General features: G+C 38.3%; 3 protein-coding genes across 3 annotated transcripts in view; 1 reads left to right on the top strand and 2 right to left on the bottom strand.

Moving 5' to 3' along the window:
* Positions 1–18897, bottom strand: part of LOC140274018 (transcription factor Sox-9-like) — a 411498-nt gene that overhangs the window by 56002 nt on the left and 336599 nt on the right. The window lies entirely within an intron of this gene.
* On the top strand, positions 321–15042 carry LOC140273587 (arf-GAP with dual PH domain-containing protein 1-like). Its single transcript, XM_072369203.1, has 11 exons — positions 321–614; positions 2880–3010; positions 5342–5433; positions 6460–6542; positions 11092–11204; positions 11333–11479; positions 11857–11940; positions 13167–13229; positions 13360–13431; positions 13748–13976; positions 14052–15042. Exons 1-11 carry the CDS (start codon positions 524–526, stop codon positions 14078–14080), a joined length of 1134 nt encoding a protein of 377 aa, XP_072225304.1. The 5' UTR covers positions 321–523; the 3' UTR covers positions 14081–15042.
* The window catches only part of LOC140273588 (ras-related protein Rab-26-like), a 44748-nt gene continuing 40896 nt past the window's right edge, over positions 15046–18897 (bottom strand). The window contains exons 7-9 of the mRNA XM_072369204.1: positions 18803–18859; positions 17837–17913; positions 15046–16539 (exon numbers count right to left, since the gene is read on the bottom strand). Of these exons, the coding sequence (XP_072225305.1) occupies positions 16440–16539; positions 17837–17913; positions 18803–18859 (234 nt within the window). The 3' untranslated portion in view covers positions 15046–16439. The remainder of the gene's footprint in view (positions 16540–17836; positions 17914–18802; positions 18860–18897) is intronic.

Raw genomic sequence — 18897 nt, 5'->3', positions numbered from 1 at the left:
AACCTGTCACAAAAGTTAAGGTGTCTTGATTATCTTTGATCAGGAAATTATTGCTTGAGGGTTCAGGTGTCTCACATTAGTGATCTCATCCTTACTGAACAAGCAAATGACACTGAAAGTCAACCTGAAAAGCATTCAAATTTAACAGCTCTATAAAATCTAAATAAGCAACTTTATGTTCTCGGGCGGTTAAAATGTAAGCAAAGAAACCTTAGCATGCCTCTAAACTAGGGTGTAGCCGAATGGGGTCGTGAGAACATGTCTCTTTTGACCACTGGGTGTCTCACTCCAAAGACTGAGTTGAGAGTTTGCATCTGTCATTCTGTTATCACGGCTTTTACAGCATCCACAATAGACCCTGTTCCAGTTTTACAGCCACCCCCAGCAAAAAACGACTGCCTTCTAATCAGTTGTTCAGGCGCGTTATGACGCTCATTTCGCCCCGTGCGTCCACTAATATTACTTTCGATGTATGACACTTTGAGGATTTCAGAGAAGGCGTCAGAGAAGAATCAATCCAGTTATGGCTTCGGAACAGGAAAAAAACAGACAGCGTGTGAAACAGCTCTTGGAGAAACCGGGGAATGGAAACTGTGCCGACTGTGGAGCTGCAGGTAGGCTGAACGCAAGCAAGTCACTGACAGATACTTAAATGTAGCTCCCGTTACAACTTAGACAGCCTTTATTTATTTATTTAAGTGTCCATTTCCATTAAGATCAAATTTAACAGAGCCCCTCCTTCAGACACACTGATACATTAACAATAGTAGAAATTCACTTTGCGTCTTGAGTTCATTTTCGTTGAAGGGTGAAAGGTCCGGTTTCCTGTATCAGACAGTCACAACTGGGTGTGGGCATGATGAAATATTGAAAAGATAACGCATAAACATCCTCTCATACCAAAAGAACATCAACGACTCTAATTAAAGAGCAGCTCATGGCATTTAAAATGAGCAAAACGCTTTAAGGAATGTTGAATTTCCAGTCCTAAGTGATGGATTTATACTAATTTTCTTTCTGTGTGTAGATCAAGGGGTCATAGCATGTACTCATCTTGGTGGTTGCTATCTTTCAACATAATTAAAAGGGATCACACATAGTTTATTTGTATGACACATCAAAACGGCAGCCTGGCACATGGTCATCCATGGCAACAGGTGTGCCTGATGAAAGCTGTTTTCATTCGCTTATTCTGGGTGAAAAATATTCCTCGAGATTGTTGAAAAGTTGTTTCTCCAGTATGAAATGCAATAAGGTGAGGGCTTCCTATCAAATGTCTCAGTTATTAATTTGAGTGCTTATTTTCGGGTCTGTGACTGGTCTCTTATTATTGAATATCGAATTAGCGTTCAGATTTTAAGGTTCTGTTAATTTGCTTGTCTGTGCTAAATGTGCATTCTCTTAATCTGCTAATTCTCTGTCTGACTCATTTTGCTTTATGTTCTCTACAGGGAAAATAACTTCTGTTTTTGAGCGGTAAAATCTTTGTGCAGCTTTGCGTTCATGCTCAAGGAAGTAAGCTTCAAACTCCTTGCTTTGATGATATTTTTACATCGATAGTACGTTGAGACCGCATTTCTTCATTTGTTATTTTTGGAGAGCTGCGCCTCGCTGATATAAACTAGGCCTACTGGGCACTACCCCAGTTCTCTGTTTTACGTCCTAAAAGCCACCACAGCAGCTTTAATCTCCTTGCACTGGGTAATGATTCTGAAAATCACCTTTTCAGCATACGTGTAGGAGGAGCTTCTTGCTTGCATGCGGAGCCACTAACAGCTTTGCCGCAACGCTGTCTTGCTCAATGTGTATATTAAGGTCACAAAGCCAAGCTTTTTACTCTCTACTGACCCGCTTCCTGCTTGCTCAACAGTGTGAGGACCGTGTATTCTTTTCATGCACTGATAAATGGCTCAGTTCTGTGGTAGTCACCTGTTTGTGTTAAGAGGCAAAGTATAAAAGAACCTACTACATGCAACAAAATGTACATCTTATTTCTATCTTATCATTGTCCTCCACTGTCTCACTGCCTTCATCTTAACCATTGCATACTGGTTTTTATTCTTTATTGTTTTAGCTTTGATCAGGCCCAGGAATCCATTCATAAAGGCTGACTATGCTAATTTCCGAACCACGGATCTATTTCAAATGTATAGATAGTTTTTGTGACTTTTATGTGTGCAGTTAATCACTGAATGAATTTGGGGAGGATGTATCTCTTTCAGAACCACTTATGAATATTACAGCAAAGGCTGGACAAAGTGTTGATAGCTATATTTCCCTCTCTTTATATATATATATATATATAGCACAATTTTTCTTGAATTTGGAAAAAGGTAATTATTTCAGAATGATCGGGTTTTTTGGGTGGGGTACACCTACTCTGACTTTAATCTCCCTAAACACAAGAGGCCCCCCCTGCGTCAATAGTCCTCAGAAATAGGCCTATCTTCTTTCTCAGGGGAAGGGAGAAAGAGGATTGTTTTATGTTGTTCTTTGAGAAAAGTTAAACAAAATCTCTGCAAATCCAAGAATCAAAACATCTGAAAATATCAGACAGACACCACTTGATAAATGAGTAGTTTGAGCTTAATTTGTATCGTACTGATTATAAGCTGCAGCATGATGCATTTGAACATAGACTCTTTCCCTTGCTTGGCCTACATAACTGGAAGAAAAAGATCTAAACAATTTTCAGTTATAGCTATTAACTGTTAGTTCCACAAACATTACACCCTCATTTTACCTTTGACATTTGGATTGCAAAATGTCAAACATTATTTCATAACTGTGTCCTATTAGACATTTGTATGAAATCTTAGCATGATTCATTTTTGTCTTTTTTGTGTGAGTGAATCCATATGTCTCAATCTGCATTGCAGACCCCGAGTGGGCCTCCTACACCCTGGGACTGTTTGTGTGTCAGAGCTGCTCTGGTCTCCACAGAAACATTGCTCAGATCAGCAAGGTCAAATCTCTCCTGCTGGATCCCTGGAGCTTCTCTGAGTTAGAGGTGAGAGCTACTGTCTCCTCATTCACTTTTGTTTATAAAAGATTCAGAAAAGAGTAGAAAGCCTCCTGTTGTGTCAGAGATGATCAGCAGTTGTTTAAAACGTGGCTTGCAGGAACGCCCACGTCCTCGCCCTAACTCATCCCACCATTCTCCACTGAGAGCATCCCTCTCTGCCTCCTGTTCTGCCACTGCAGCCCTGCTTGGAAGAATAGGACAAGTCATCAGTATCAATTCAGCTTAGACTGAAAGGCATGAGCCAGCAGCTGGCAGACACAACCATCATCTTTGTGTACTTTTGCAAGGGTGTTTGTGTGTGGGCCTCTTAGGAATCCTTCTAAAATCACATTTGTTTTACAGAAAATATGAAGAAAAAGTGAGAAAATATTTTAAAATTGTTTTCAAATATAGCTGAATAAAATCAACTGTTTCACCCTGCTGTTCCCACTGGGTTCTCTTCCTGATCCCGTTTTTTTTCTTCCCTTTATTTGTGGGTGTGCAATTTTTTCATTTTATCTGAACTCGATCTGTTCTTTTTAACTCCTGTTAATGCATGCTGATCATGAGTCCTCTGTACTTGCAAAGACTTTCATGTCAGCAGGAATATGTCTTTATGGCCAAAAAGTCAGCTACATAACACATAGCTGGAAGCACCTTTTGTATGCCATGTTTGTATGTGTCAGCGTGCAGCTGGAGGGTTGTAATACCGAGCTGGTTCAAAGCTTTCGTTGTGTTAGCTGGTGTTCTGTTTCATAGAATTAGGTTTTTATATCCCTAATTGGTTACATGAGACATGCAGATTAGACTCTGTGGAATGGTCAAATGAGGGATAGTGCCTTTCGAAGCTGGAGTCTGGAGCTGGAGTTCATTCTCTTGGGCCAGAGCCACTGACTGCCCCTTTCAGCTGCTCGGGAGAGATGCCTCACTGCTTGCCAGTGGGCCTGTCCTCGCACTCCCATCTCCCAAAGTAGCCTTGATGTTAAAGTGGCTATAAATCCTCTACAGCCTATTCTAACTGGTCGGACCTTAACTTTCCAGCTTCGCTGATGCACATTGCCAGTCACATCGGCGTATCTTAGTCTCTTGCACTCGTAGGTCTCCTCCACTGCATCCCTCCATGGTGACTTAAGCTCAATGATTTAGAAGAGTTGGAGTGATGCAACACAAAGCACAAGTTCAGGTCTGAGGTTGGTCGATGCAGATGGGAAACAGAGTTTTTGACATAGGTCTGCCAGCAGGTTTTATTCCCATTACCAACCCAGCTGCCTGCTGTCTGGTCCTGGAGTGGTACTTCTGTCTTAACCCTCTCCTTCCTGGACAAAGTCTGTTGTCGTTGATGGGATGAAGGGGGAGGGAGGGCATTTACACTTGTCTGTTGATTTTTTTTTTTTTTTTCGTCCGTTGCCTCTGTAGCACCTGGTTGTGCTGCCAGTTGTATTGGCCTTGAAAAAGGTCGGTCTGGCAACCCACCAAGATATGCTTTAGTGTTGCTAGCAATGGCCAGAGTTAGCATGTGGGATCTTCTCCATAGCACTGGCTGAAATTTTTCAGCAGAACATCATAGGCAGCCATCTCTCACAAATCCTTTTAAGAAAGCTTCCTCTTCTCCACTCCCTCCCATCTCAGCCAATGCCCTGGCTTAGACCATGCAATGGCCTTTTCCTTGTTGCCTCCTCCTGCTGGCATATCTCCTGCCTCACAAGCCTGCACCTCTGAGACAGTGTGGCCTTGTTCCAGGACAAAACCAAAAAAAACCTAAAACTCCAATCAAATTTGTTGATCAAGTAAATTAAGTTAATTTAAGTTTTATTTAACCTATTTTAATCAATTTACTGTCCTGTTTCCAAAGATGTATACATTGAGATATACATTTGGCTATATAATCTGTTGTCCATCTATTACCTTTTAACTCAATACTGAGTTATTGTCATAATGGTTTAAGATCAGGAATTCACAATGGGTTAAAATTTGAACCAGCAAACATCTTGCATGTGTCCAGAAAGTCTCTTTTCATGTAATAAATAAAAGTATGGCATCATATTCTCCTGGCAATGAGGTTAATTATTCAAAATCAATCTAGAAGTCTGCCTGAATCATTATAGATTCAGCGTTTCTGTATGGCGACATTTAGATTTTGTGCCTTCTGATTTTGCTTTTCAGGACATGATCAGCAGAAGACTCTATCAAAGAATCCCACTTTTTTACAGCTGACTTAAATCCAAAGTCTTAACATAACTTCCCCAGAAGCAGGTTATGATCTCAGAATAAGGTACCACGATGATCTCGTCAGGTCTTTGTGACAAAGAAAACATTTTTTTCAAAACTTTTTTGCAGTTTATGGAGTCTTTAGGTAACAACGCTGCTAAGGCCAAATATGAACGGATAGTTCCTGCCTTCTTCTACTGTCCCACGTATACAGATTGCCTGTAAGTACTGCATCCTCTCTTGTCTTCTTTATTGTTTGACTGAGGTGTTTCTGAGGTGAATCAGTACATATTGGCAGTACATAATGGCATAATATTGCTGAAACATTTCTTGCATCTTGGTTTTGTGCTTATTTTGAGCACCTATGGATATAAAGAAAATCATATGCATCCAGCTGGAACTTATGAAGTTCTCTAAAAGGCACTTAAGGATGAATTAAGAAACCAGTTTTTGTAAAAAGATCATTTAATGCTAGTTTAATCAGCTTGTATTTATGTTAAAGTTTTTCTTACAAACCTCTGCTTCTGTATATTTTAACAGTCACTTTTTGCATTGACAGTAAATTGCCACATTAAATATTATTCCACAAATAGATGTCTTCCTCAGCGGATGATTTTGGTTCTCCAGGATGTCATGCAGAAACTTCACAACGATAAGAATGCTCCAGTAGTATGAGCAGGAAGCAACTGTTTAGTATGATGGTTTCTGTTTAACCGTCTAGTGATAAAAAAAGAAAAAAACAACAGTTTGTGACAACAAACCACAGAGCTGTCCATTTAGAAACTCGGTGTAGACCTGAATTGTGTTTAGGAGGGCGATACAAGCAACATGGCAAAGAACTTAATGAGTGAACAAAGATGAAGCAAAAAGCATAAATGCATTAACTGTAAAGTCCTTGGGCACTTTTGGGATGAGCTATACAAAACGAGTACATTAAAAACTGTGAAATGTATTTGTTGAAAGCATCTCAGAATGTCTATTATGACTATAATTGTGAAATTTAATCGGAATGTGAAAACACATGCAATAATAATAACTGTATAAAAGAGAGAGATGAGAGAATAAAAATGACAGAGTGAGTAGTATAATCAATATCATGTAGGCTGGAAGGCAAGGGAGACATAAGTGAATATTATTTTGACTATTATAAGCCTGCGATCTATTAAAGTGTTCAAGAAATCAGCTGAAGTATGAAGTAATCATCAAACCGAGGTGGAGTTGAGTGTCTCACAGTCTCTGCTCTGCAGCCTCCTGCGGGACCAGTGGATCCGAGCCAAGTACGAGAGGAAGGAGTTTATGTGTGTGGAGCGGCAGGAGGCTTACTCTGCAGGTAAGAAAGAAGTGTGTGTCTATATAGTGTCTATATGTACATAAACACATTCTCCTTGTTGCGTCCCCAGGAACAGAAGTGACTGTGTTTCACGCAACGAAACCCAGTCAGTGTTGCATGAATACTCAGCAGGCAAGCATCATCCATTTGTTGTTACCAGCATTCTTGGTGAGAATAGCTGATCTCTCCCCACAATTTGCTGTGTTTTCTTAAATCTTTTTAACTTCATGTTTCGGGTAAAACAAAAATAAAAAAAAAAGAGTACATTGATAATTTACATGTTATTAATTTGTTCAGTAAGACTTCTGGTAGGTCCACTCTTTGCAGGATGTGCTACATGATCTGGTATTTCCTTTTAAAGTGTGTAATATCAAACAGCTTATTAGAGCCCAGTGGGTACCATCACTTGCTCTTCATTTACATCTGCCCATTTAACCTGCTTGTCAAGCTTGTGAGGCCGATAGATGTGTCAGGGTGAGTTATATTGCAGACACAATTTTAGTAAATCATCAAGTGAAGAAAACTCTTTTTGTATCCCCTTTTCTCATTTAGTGTTATACATTTTTTTCTTCCATTGAGCTACAATTTCACCCCCTTCTTGTTGGGTTTGTAATAATTCTGTGGTTTGCTTAAGACCACTTTATCTCTCAATTTACATTACATAACCCTTATCTCTGTCTTTTGTGCTGAATAATGTTCCCACAAATGTCTCACTCATTGTGCTGTGTGGCCTCATTAGTAGAGAGAAAGTGGCACCCACCTAACCAGAATCAGTTAATGATGGAAATCCAACATGGACACTTGTTTGGAGGAGTGACTTTGTTGAAGAATTGTCACTATCTACACCTCTACTCTACACTGTAGACCAATTACATGCCCACAGGGAGCTTTGGAACAGCTGATCCAAATGGTAGTATGTAAAGAACTGCACCATTAGTTTGCAGACACACATCTGGAAACCATGAACCCAACATCAGTGCACGTGAGTCCTGGTGTGCAGTCATGTAGACGTTTCTGCAATTTTCCACCACCTATCAAACCACAATTCTTATGCCAAACAAGCTCCCACAAAGAGAAGGATAAGAGCAGAGTACACACTCCTCTGGGTTTCTTCTGTGCAACACTCATTAGTGAGCTAATATTATCTGTTTATTTATTTATATATATATGATTTAACACTTCTGTGCTGAAGCTCCTTATCAGAGCTTTGCAGTCTCACAGCGAAATAGGAAGCTCTCAGTCATGTCAGCATGTTCAGCTGTGAAAAAAAAAAAGGATGATCACCAACCCAGGCTTTCTATCATGTTTAATTGACTGTTTCCCTTGGTTAACTCTGTGCCCGTTGCTCTACGAGAAAGCCTGGCCGATATGCATTTTTCTTAGAACACGTAAAAATATTACTGTCCTGCTCCACACCTCTGCTGTGGATGTTTTGGGTGGAGCTGTCTCTTCAACTTTGTAGTGAAGTGATGTCACAGTGTCAACATTTAGGTATTCACAAAAATGCCAAGTTTGCATGCTGTGGAGGTGTCCATCTGATGAGAAAACAGTTTGTGATGACTTCAGTCAACACAGTTCCCTTTTAATTAAAGCATACTGAAGCTCTCTTGTTTAGGATTTGCCTTTGCTGGACACTACTTTATTGTTGTCTGATATATCTGATACAAATGTACTTAACTGTATTTGAGTTAAAATAATATTTGCAATATTCTTGATTTTGCATGCAAGACAAGTGCAGACTTTTAATTTAAAGCTCTTAATATGGCTCTGTGGATTATTATTATGCAATAGGTACAGAATATGTGCATGCAGAGAGTAAAATTCAAATCTCACTTGCAGGTAGAGTGGCCATGGTGCTGGTATCAGTCTCATGACTGTTGAACATTGTGTCCCTCTCTGAATGACTTGTTGTGTGGTGCTGTGCAGAGGTTTAGGAGCATGTGGCTATGTGTATCTGCCACTGAAAAAGAATACCCTCTTTGTGTAAAAGACTTCTATATAATGCTGCTCATAGACTTCAGGCCAAAAAAACTCAGTATTGATCTGTCAAGGGCCTTCAGTGAAACTGTACTGTGGTCCAAAACCTGCTTGCATTCTTTAAAATGTTTGCAAATCTTTGACATCTTTTGCTATAATGAATGACCTCTCTTCTCCTTTGCTGGCGTTGTGGGCAGTTCCAGTGCCGGTCCTTCCAGTAGTGGAAGAAAACAGTTTGACTCATGAATTATTGATGAAACCATTGCTCAACTAGGAGTTTGTCTATGCCTCAAATCATGGCGACATTTAGACTGTAGAGAATAGGAAGCTGAAGGGAGGGAAAGGACAAATGTGCATCTGGACAAGCAGGAAACATTATTCAGGTGCATTTATGAGAGAAAACAGAAAAGTGTTCCTTTGCCTGCTCCTTTTTGTATTTCACGTTGACTCATTTCATACCAGTAACTGACTCTGGCACTGCTTTAGAGGGAAATGGTTTTCTTATACGATTTCTTAAAGGGGAAGTGGTTGAGTTCAGTTGTTTCAGATTCTGTGTGTCTGTGTAATGAAAGACAATTGTGAAACAATAGGAATGTGTCTCTTTGATTTATTACAGTAGATTGTTACACCTTTTTGGACCCAGTGACCATGGCAGAGTTCAACTACTTTAAAATAGTTAATGAAACTAATCAAAATAATACAAATACTGGTAAATTATTTTCATATAATGGAAAGATGCTTGAAACACCTGCAGCGTCGTCATGTTGATATCATAATGGAATAAAGCTAAACACATGCTTTTTTAGGTATTGTTCCATGTATCAGCCAGCACTTTCTTGAGAAGCTGTTAAATGCTTAACACTTATGTTTAGCTGGCCCGTGTGGGATGTTTGTATCAGTGTGTAAGTACGTGCATAACAATGCATTTAAACATGCAGGGCTGTTTCTCTTGGCTCATGCTAAATGTGGGCATAGTGGCTGGTGTGAGGAAGGGGCCTCGAAGGTCTGTGTTTGTGTGCGCATGTCTGTATGCGCACATGTGTTTCCTTCAGTAATGTCTTTAACAGCAGATGTTTTTCTTCCTACCACCAATGAAGGTTTTAAAACAAAAACCACAAATGCAAAAAGAGTTCATGTGCAAACCCCCACTGAAACTACACACATAGGCACACATATATCAGGTCACCAGTATCATATGTCCTTTTAGGAGCTTTTAGTGTTGTTTCTGCTTACCTGATAAAAGATCTTGAAGTTGCTTCGTATGTTGTTATGTGCTCTTATATGTTCTCATATTAAGAGGAGGATGGGAAGTTTTCTCTTAATGCTAGCAAATACATAAATTCAGTGTTTATTGGAGTACTCCAAAAAATGTTCAAGCTTTTCAGTATGCCTTTTGTTTAAGGAAGTCTAAGGAAGTCAACGATTCTTAACCCAACAGTACAAGGTTCAGTGATACAGTATACAGACACAATGTGAAATCTAACTGTTCATTAACTCAGTGATTCAGCTTTAAAAGGATCAGGTTCAAAAGACAATTTACTGCTCTCATGTGCCCTCCAACTGCAAAAGCTTTTTAAAAAATTTTTTTTATTTGAATAACTTACAACTCACTGGAAAGGTTTATGAACTTTAAAACTATGTGCTTTGACACATTTTGAAGTACACCAGCTTTTTCTTTGCCCATTTCCAGGCCTGAAACTGACCTGGAGTGCTCGGAAGCTGCGAAACCATAGTTCACGACTTTGGTTTTCAGCCTGGAATCAAACTGTTTTGCTTTACAGCCGCTTGACATTTTTGTGGTGTTTTTGTTGCCTCTTGAACATAACAACAGATTCTCATGTATGACTGTACATTTGCAGTGATCACACCAAATTCCCCAATTCTCGAGTGCTACTTTTATACTTTTGGAGAGTGTTGCATGCTATGTAAATATTCTGGCCTTATTTCATGTGAAGGAACTCGTTTGCTTGATCTGCGGTAGAACAGTGTCATGTCTGGTTAAAAACCCGCCCTGATTAATATTCCTTCATATTAAAAAATAAAAAATGCTTGCATAATATGTACTCCTTGCTTATAGTTTTAATGATTTTACTTTACTGATCAGCTTTGCACTTATTAACTTTATTTCTTCTTACAAGAGCAAAGAAGCTCTTAAATGTGGTAGAGCATTGGGATAAAAAACTAAACAAAACAACAGATTTCAGGACTTTCTGGACACTGAATGGGGACATCAAGTGGTCAAAAATCATATAAAAACAAATAAAAACTAATGTTACAGGGTTTGTGAATAAGTAATTACTAATGTGATAATAAAGGTACATCCATAAAGGTGATTTGATTATCAGTGTTGTGCTTATGGATTGTTTTGATGCCTCCAAATATACCAAAAAATGTGCTAACTTTGTTATAAGCTGATGTGCCAAATCATCAAGATTATCATTATTTGAATCTCTATGCTATCAATAAATGCTTAACTTGTTTTGTGCTTGGATTTAGCGTATTGTGTTTGTGTTTAGTGAAGTTGTGTTTACTCTCCCTGTGATTGTGAACCTCATGACTCTCCTCATGGCAGGCTACAGGGAAGGGTTTCTATGGAAACGAGGAAGAGACAATGGACAATACCTTAGCCGAAAATTTATTCTGTCTGAACGTGAGGGTGTTCTGAAATACTTCAACAAGCATGATGTAAGTGTTTTGTTTATGTTTGTCTCTTTGCAAATATCCTTATTAGTCTGGGGAAAATGATCATCCATATATCCAGTTTACTTTGACTGCTTAAAGAGATTGGACTAAAAACACCATTTCTTCTGCAGGCCAGAGAGCCCAAAGCGATAATGAAGATCAATACTCTGAATGCCACTTTCCAGCCAAATAAAATTGGCACTTCTCATGGACTACAGATAACCTATTTGAAAGACAACAGCACCAGGAATATCTTTGTGTACCATGAGGATGGAAAGGTGAGGTTTTTGTTTCAGAGGGGAAATGATGAGCAAAAGTTGGTGTGTGGGTGCATGTGTGTGTGGGTGTGAGTAAGAGATGGGAATTTGTGTCCCTCTAGTAGAAAAAGTGTGAATTAAAAGTCAGTATGAATTTACTTTTTAAATCCTTCATAAGATACTCTTATGAGATTAGTAATTTAATAAAATCAGATAAAATGCTTTCAAAAGACACATCTTCTGTTGACTGTAGAGGTTTTCAGATGGTATTTCTAATACAGATTCCTCTGAATAAAACATTTGGTTGCATGATGTCCTAGGAGGTAATTGAGACAGTTGTGCATGATGATATCACTGTGTGAATCGCTTATTCTACTTTCTGATATCCGTTCCTTCAGGAAATGGTAGACTGGTTCAATGCCATCAGAGCAGCCAGGTTTCACTACCTGCAGGTGGCATTTCCCGGGGCTCCCACATCTGAGGTGAATGTGTATGCATATATATATGTTCACTTACTGAGTATGATTACAGAGGACATGTTCTTTGTATATTTGTTGAAGTTTTAGTGAGGACATTTGGAGGAGATTACATTTGTAAATGAGAAATACTGCGCATATTTTCATATTATATCCTTAATTAGCTGATCCCAGTAGTTTGAGAATGAATGTAGCAGTTATGAATCACTTGTTTTGCTGCAGTTAAAGTGTTAGAATGTGTTCAATACTGTGTGATTTCAGTAAGTCACATGACCAGTTAATCCCCATGAATGTTTCCTCAGAAACTGCAGTTGAAACTACACTTGTGTTCCTGTAGATAACATTTTCTTGCAGAGGTCACTATTTCTTTAGTTAACTTAAATTGTTGCAGACGTGGTTTAACAGACTGAAGTTTATAAATTGAAGTAGAAAGGTTAAATATTTCAGAATTTGAGATTAAGATTATTTTAGATTATTTCTAAAATGCTTAATCTTATGCTTATCAAACCTGTCATTGAGCGAGAGGTCGCCAGTTCCTCACAGGGCCACACTGAGACAAACTAGACAAATATACTATACCTAGACTATCTATACTATAGTAATACGTCATAAATAAAGATGTGAATTTAGATAGAAACATTGCTGTAGGCTACCACCATCACAAATTAAGCAAAATACTTTTCACATTTTGAATGGTTGCTCACGCTCACCCTCAAATGGACTCTTATTTTTCACACTGGCTCTGGAGTTTTAGACATGGCAGTCACAAAGTTTTAATTAGTCTGATTGTTTGACAATAACCTATGAACAATCCCTGATGCAAGCGCTTTTTTGCTCTGACCCAGCAATGAGTTGGTGAAACAGTTGCAACATTTTCCTGGCCCACTGCCAGTTCTTTGGAAGTCAAAACGGATGCAACTGGAACCTTTTAAGGCCTTCAAAGGTCTCCGTTAATCTAAGAAAAACATTACAATGAGTTAAAACTCCATGGAAGAACTTGTAAAGATAATAATTAACAACCATAGTTTTATTTTGACCAACATAGAAAAGTATTTCAAACACAATCAAGCTAAACCCTGGAAAAAAGGAATCCTACAGATTAATAATTTTGACAGAATATGAAGTCTTTCACTTTGGTCTGAATAAGTTCTTAAGCCTCTGGTTAAAGCCTTTAGACTTATATTTAGCCACAGTTTTTCAGTGAATGTATCTCTTCTTTTTTATTTGTGTAGTTGCTGCCAAAGCTAACCAGGAACTACATAAAGGAGGGTTACATGGAGAAGACTGGTCCAAAGGTAGTTCATTTGGCTGTTCTTTTGTTATATTTCTGTATATATTTCATTCATGATACTCTAAGGTAGAAGTTAGGGCTTCGAACATTACCATCAAGGTGTAATTAAGCCTCTTCCTGTTTCTGTCTTTCAGCACAAAGAGGGCTTCAAGAAGAGATGGTTTACTATGGATGAGAGGAGGCTCATGTACTTCAAAGATCCTCTGGTATTGCAGTTGCACATCTGAAGAAAAAGGCTGTAGTTGGGCCTAGTCATAAGTCGATGATGCTGTGTCTTTTTTCTCTACACATTACACTGTACATTTCAGTCTTCTACAGAGATACTGTACACAAAGGCGTGAACAGAAAATTAGCCAAGGAGACTTTTTTTTCCCTAAGAGACACATAACAATGCTCAACATGCATATCCTCTCAGAACATTACACAGTTGTGTTCCTGCAGCCTCAGCTTTCTTTGTCCCTCAACAACACAGACTTTTCTTTTTAATGATGGAGGATTACAGGTGTCACCTGTCTCTCATAGGATGCCTATGCACGAGGTGAGGTGTTCATTGGAAGTAAGGAAAACAGCTACACTGTGCTTCCTGGCCTTCCTCCCAACATTCAAGGCTACCATTGGCAGTTTGGAATCACCATAGTGACGCCGGACAGGAAGTTCCTTTTTGCATGCGAGACTGAAACGGATCAGAAAGAGTGGATTGCAGCATTTCAGACTGTCATCAAAAGACCAATGCTGCCACAAGAGTATGCAGGTAAACTGAGGAAGTTGAAGTCACTGTTTTTGTTTGCTGAATTTATCTGAAATATTCTTTCCTTCTTCTCCACAGTGGAGGCATATTTTAAACACAAACCATGATTTTCAATGTTCTTGGAGAGCTGTTGGTGCATCTCATAGTAAAAGACCTTCTAAAAACTGAAAGGTGACAGAAAAGATCCAGAAGGTGAGAGACAGCTAGTGAGACCCAATTATCCCTCCTCCTCCACCGGCCACCCTGCTGAACCTCACTTGCATTACATGTTAGACTGTTTTCTTCTAGGCCTAATCAGTCACTCCTAAGCTCATGAATGTTAACCTAACCCACTCATTTGTGTGATGTGACTTCTATACTTGTAAGAGGAAAGTCATGCTGACCTGAATGTGCAGAGGTTTTGCCTGCAGGAGGCAGAACTGTTGTTGCTCATATGTGGAATGGTGTCAGTGTGTTACATTTCTGATATTTGCTTTACTTTAGGTTGCATTTCAGCCCTGTATGCAAATAGCTCATCTCTGACCAATTATATGAAAACTAAACCAATGTGACAAACAAAGATGTCAGCAGTGAGGTATACATTCATGTCATACACACATATGTATAATATTTTACATTATGTACTGGTATGATGATATTTAATTTTTAATATTTATATTTATATTTTGAACATTAAGCAGTGGTCCAATGTGGTGTTTATTTTCATGTCGTGGATTATTTATCCAGCAGAGGGAGACAAATGACAGATTTTACACTCACCCTGAACTCCCCATAAAATCTCAAGCAGCTCATTAAAGGCGACTGTAGGTCTACATGTTAAATAATTAGAGCAAGCTATGAAGAGAAAGTCGTGAGGATGTTATTCCAAAAGCACCACGATGGAGGCAACAAGTCTTGTATTCAGACTTGAAGAGTTAAGCCCACCATGATCTGTCATTGTGTGTTTGAGCATGGCATGACTCTTTGCTGCACATATTAATTTGTAATAAGGTAAATGTGGGAGGAAGAAGAAAATCTGTGCAAGTGAATATGCAATATGGCCGCTATTAAAAGCATGACTGCGACATAAGCATCTGTATTGGTTCTTTAATTGTAGTAAACTTTTCAGTTACAAGAAATAAGTTGCACATTGAAAAGAAGCTAAACATACTAACAAACAAACAAAAAAGGAAACCAAGACCCTGAACATCGAGATAGGAAAAAAACCACGAGAATGTACAGTAAGCGCTGCACAGAGAGATGCTCCATTTATATGGTCATGGTTTTATGAATGCAAAAGTCTTATAAAAAGAAGTTTGTCTTTCATGAAGAATAGGTAATACTGTCAAAACATACGAAACATACCAGTTCAAATGTTTTTAAGAAAACATGGCACTAATTACCCCGATTATATATTACCGAATGGAAAAAAAAAAGCAATTAAAGCAGCCTAATACAATTTCCTAGTTCTACAAATATACCAATAAAACACATGTATCGCACAACACTTGTCTTTAGGTAACTAGTTCTCCTCAACCACATTTTTCTTTTCTCACTTAAAGTGCTGTTCCCCCCTCCACTGAAACTTTTTTTACATGCAGAAAAAAAGCAGTATTTACACCACATTTGTTAAAATTCCACTGTATATAGATAACATAAACTATGTTTGATGATTAGTTTTTTAATTATTTCACAAACTGTGTACACAAATGCAGCAGTATGAGAGGTTACCAGTCCACGACACATGTTTCTACACATTTATTTCAAATGCTGTGTACTAGAATTGATTTATGTTTTTCTGCTCAGTACCTTTGTATTCAAAATAGCAACTTCTGTTTGCATTTTCTGTATGTTGAGCTATTACATATTTTTCCAAATATTCATGTCTCTATCATAGAAATACTCTGAATTTATGCTGGTGAGCTAAACAGACCCCAGGGAGCCTTTTGAAACACTGAAACATGGATAACAGAAACAGCACAACACATCTAGTGTATGGAGAGTCATCCACAGCATTCTAACAGAAGCTGCTAATGACATTCTAAGTTCATGTGAGAAAATAGATTGCTTCACAAAACATCACTTCACTTCAATAAACAGAATTATGTCGAGATTAAATCCCCTTTAAAATGAATTAACCACACCAGCTAACACATTATATCGCAAGGTCAAAAAGATAACATTAGAGCTACAGTTATGGATGAAAATGTCCCCTAACAGAAGTGTGCTGTGTCTTTCTTTCACAATCATAACCCCCGGGCTACATTCACAGCTACAGAAAGAGGAGGGATGAGCGAATGCATGATTGAGGAGCGCACCAGATGTAGGTCGTGTGTAATTAGATGAGGTTTGAGAGAGAGAAACAGAAGGTCCAAAAAATGTTTACACCTCGCTGGAGCTGACTCCTTATCTCTGATAAGTCCATACATGATCACAACATAAAGATAAGTGATCACCAAATAGAGATGCACACACACATAAAACCGTTTAGGACCTACAGCAGCCAGCACCTTTCACTTCCTTGTTTACATACTCCTGGAGCTTAAACTTCTCACTGGTATCCTTCATGGACCTGTGCTTCAGCTCCCTGGGAAAAAGCAAGAGAATATTATGAGATAAATTTTGGCCAGGAAAAATTTGGACACTGTGAGCTTTACATTGACGGTATTAGAGTTTTCATACTTTAAACTGCTAAAAGTATACCTTGAATAAAGATTTCTTGTTTTTTTTCTTTACAAATTGTGTAATCAATTTTTTATTCAAATAACAAATTGGGATGTTTCTAACTAATTAATTGTTCATTTCTTAATTGCAGTTAATAATTTAAGTTCAACTGTACTCACTAACATGGCAGAGTGACAAGAGATGTCAAAAATATGCAGGATTAGCTGTAGTGCTATGTTGCGCCACCAGGTGGAGTTTATTTTGGTCTGTGAGATACTCAATTTGTGAGTTCAACATAAATTGTGAAACAAGCACAACTCCCTGCTCCAAATGAGGAAAAAAAAGTAACGTGCCTGGCTCTGATAACTGTGCCACCAATACTGACTCTTCTCTGATAACATGCTTCAAACAACATTAGAACTATAGTGACAAAGTGTAGGAGAAACACTGTTGGAAGATGTAAATAATGACAAATTCCTCAACTGACAAAACTGATGTGTAAGTATTTGTTGATATAAATTCCAGCTAAGCAGCTGTTTCCAGATGTAGGACAAATATTAACTGTTGTGAAAAAGTCAATGCATTATGTATCATGTATGACTAATATTCTGTATATGTTTACATACGTATATTAAAGCCATGACTCAAGTCCAACGTGAAGAGACTGCATAATCAAAGAATAACATTGTAAATTGCTAACAAGAAGTGACATTCCCAAGTTATCTGCTTAATTGTATCATGCATACAAGTTGTTATCTTGTGCAAATTATAATCCTTTTACACAGCAGACATTTTGATGTGTCACAATATAAAGAAGTAGTTTAATGAATGACATCAGTGATGGTTAAATTCCTTTTTGTGCCCCTGTACAATGGGATCTCATTAGAATGAGTGTAAATAGCATGTCATTTGGGGTAATTTTGCCATGTCATTAATATGCATTTTTAAGTTTTTTTTTTTTTTTAAGTTTTGGGTATGTCATTTAAAAAACATGCCACATGGTTAGGGTTTAGGCTACAGAACAGGGCAGATTGTCTTACTGTCACATACTGCAACATGGTGCAACATGGTTAGGGATAGCGTAAAAGTGTAGGGCAGGGTGTCGCCACCTGACAGTATGTATGTATGTATGTATGTATGACAGTATGACTACGAACATGCACAGAGTGCAACAACAACCCTGGTCCCATTTTCATGAGACCAGGCTGAATTATACTCACTTGGCCACAGCCATGAAAGCCAACTCTACATTGAGACCTGACCTGGCGCTGGTCTCCATGAACGGAACCCCAAATTCCTGCAGAGTCAAAGCAATGATGGTTATTTGCCCAGACACCCCCAGCATGCACAGCCGTGAAATTGTAACACTATAACAGACTCAGACTTTTCAGAGGAGAAAAAAAAAAGAAAGAATATGACTGTTAGTCTACATCAGTGCCTGCCAGAGCAATAGTTGTAATTTAAATGAGTTTACTTTGGATAATCTCTGAGCTAGTAATTTGTCTCAGGCTTTCCATCTGCAGAAGAATATATCTTTGCAAACAGAGATGATTACTAATGTCTCTTATCTTCCTAGACTGAGCCTTAAGTTCCTTAAATGATTACTTGTTTATCCTATGTCTGAGGAGAATGAATTTGCATTTTAAACCACATGTGTGTTTTGAACATATGGAAATTTTGCTGTAGCACAAACATTTATCACAATGCCTGAGATGGTAGATGAATATTACAGAGAAGACAATAAAGATACTACAGCTGTTGACCCTAAAGGAAGGCATTAATATGCAAATATTGATTACAAAAGGTTTTAGCGATATCTTAAGGGGAATGAGTACATCAGTGTGTGGCCTTTTTTTGCCTCATCTTTTTTGTTTGCAGATTGTACATTTTCTCACAGGTGAAAGAAGCGTGATATAATGAACAGAACATTTTTTAAGCTGATCTGTAGATAACTGAACTTTTGGTAATATAATTAGTCTTCTCACATGCAATAGAAATTTAGTAAATCATGAAAATTTCAGTTGAAAATGACGTGAAAGCAGATATTGCCATAGTCATCCAGAGGTCTTGATTTTAAAACGCTTTGAACAGATCTGTGGAAACTCTGTTATATTGTAAGAAGCTTTACATTCTACCACATTTGAATCAAACTCGGTTGATCTTTTCCTGACTTTGCTCGTCTTTACCTTCGCTAGCTTCTCACCGTCCTCTTTTTTCACAACCCTGTCATGAGTTGCGTCAGCCTGGTGAGACAAAAACAGATATCCTCAGATATCCCAAA

The sequence above is a fragment of the Leuresthes tenuis genome, unplaced genomic scaffold (genome assembly GCF_036924035.1).
Source record: "Leuresthes tenuis unplaced genomic scaffold, fLeuTen1.0.hap1 SCAF_17, whole genome shotgun sequence".
In the NCBI taxonomy this organism is placed as follows: Eukaryota; Metazoa; Chordata; class Actinopteri; order Atheriniformes; family Atherinopsidae; genus Leuresthes; species Leuresthes tenuis.
Note: the sequence above shows the minus strand (reverse complement) of the source record. Positions and strands in the feature narration are given on the sequence as shown.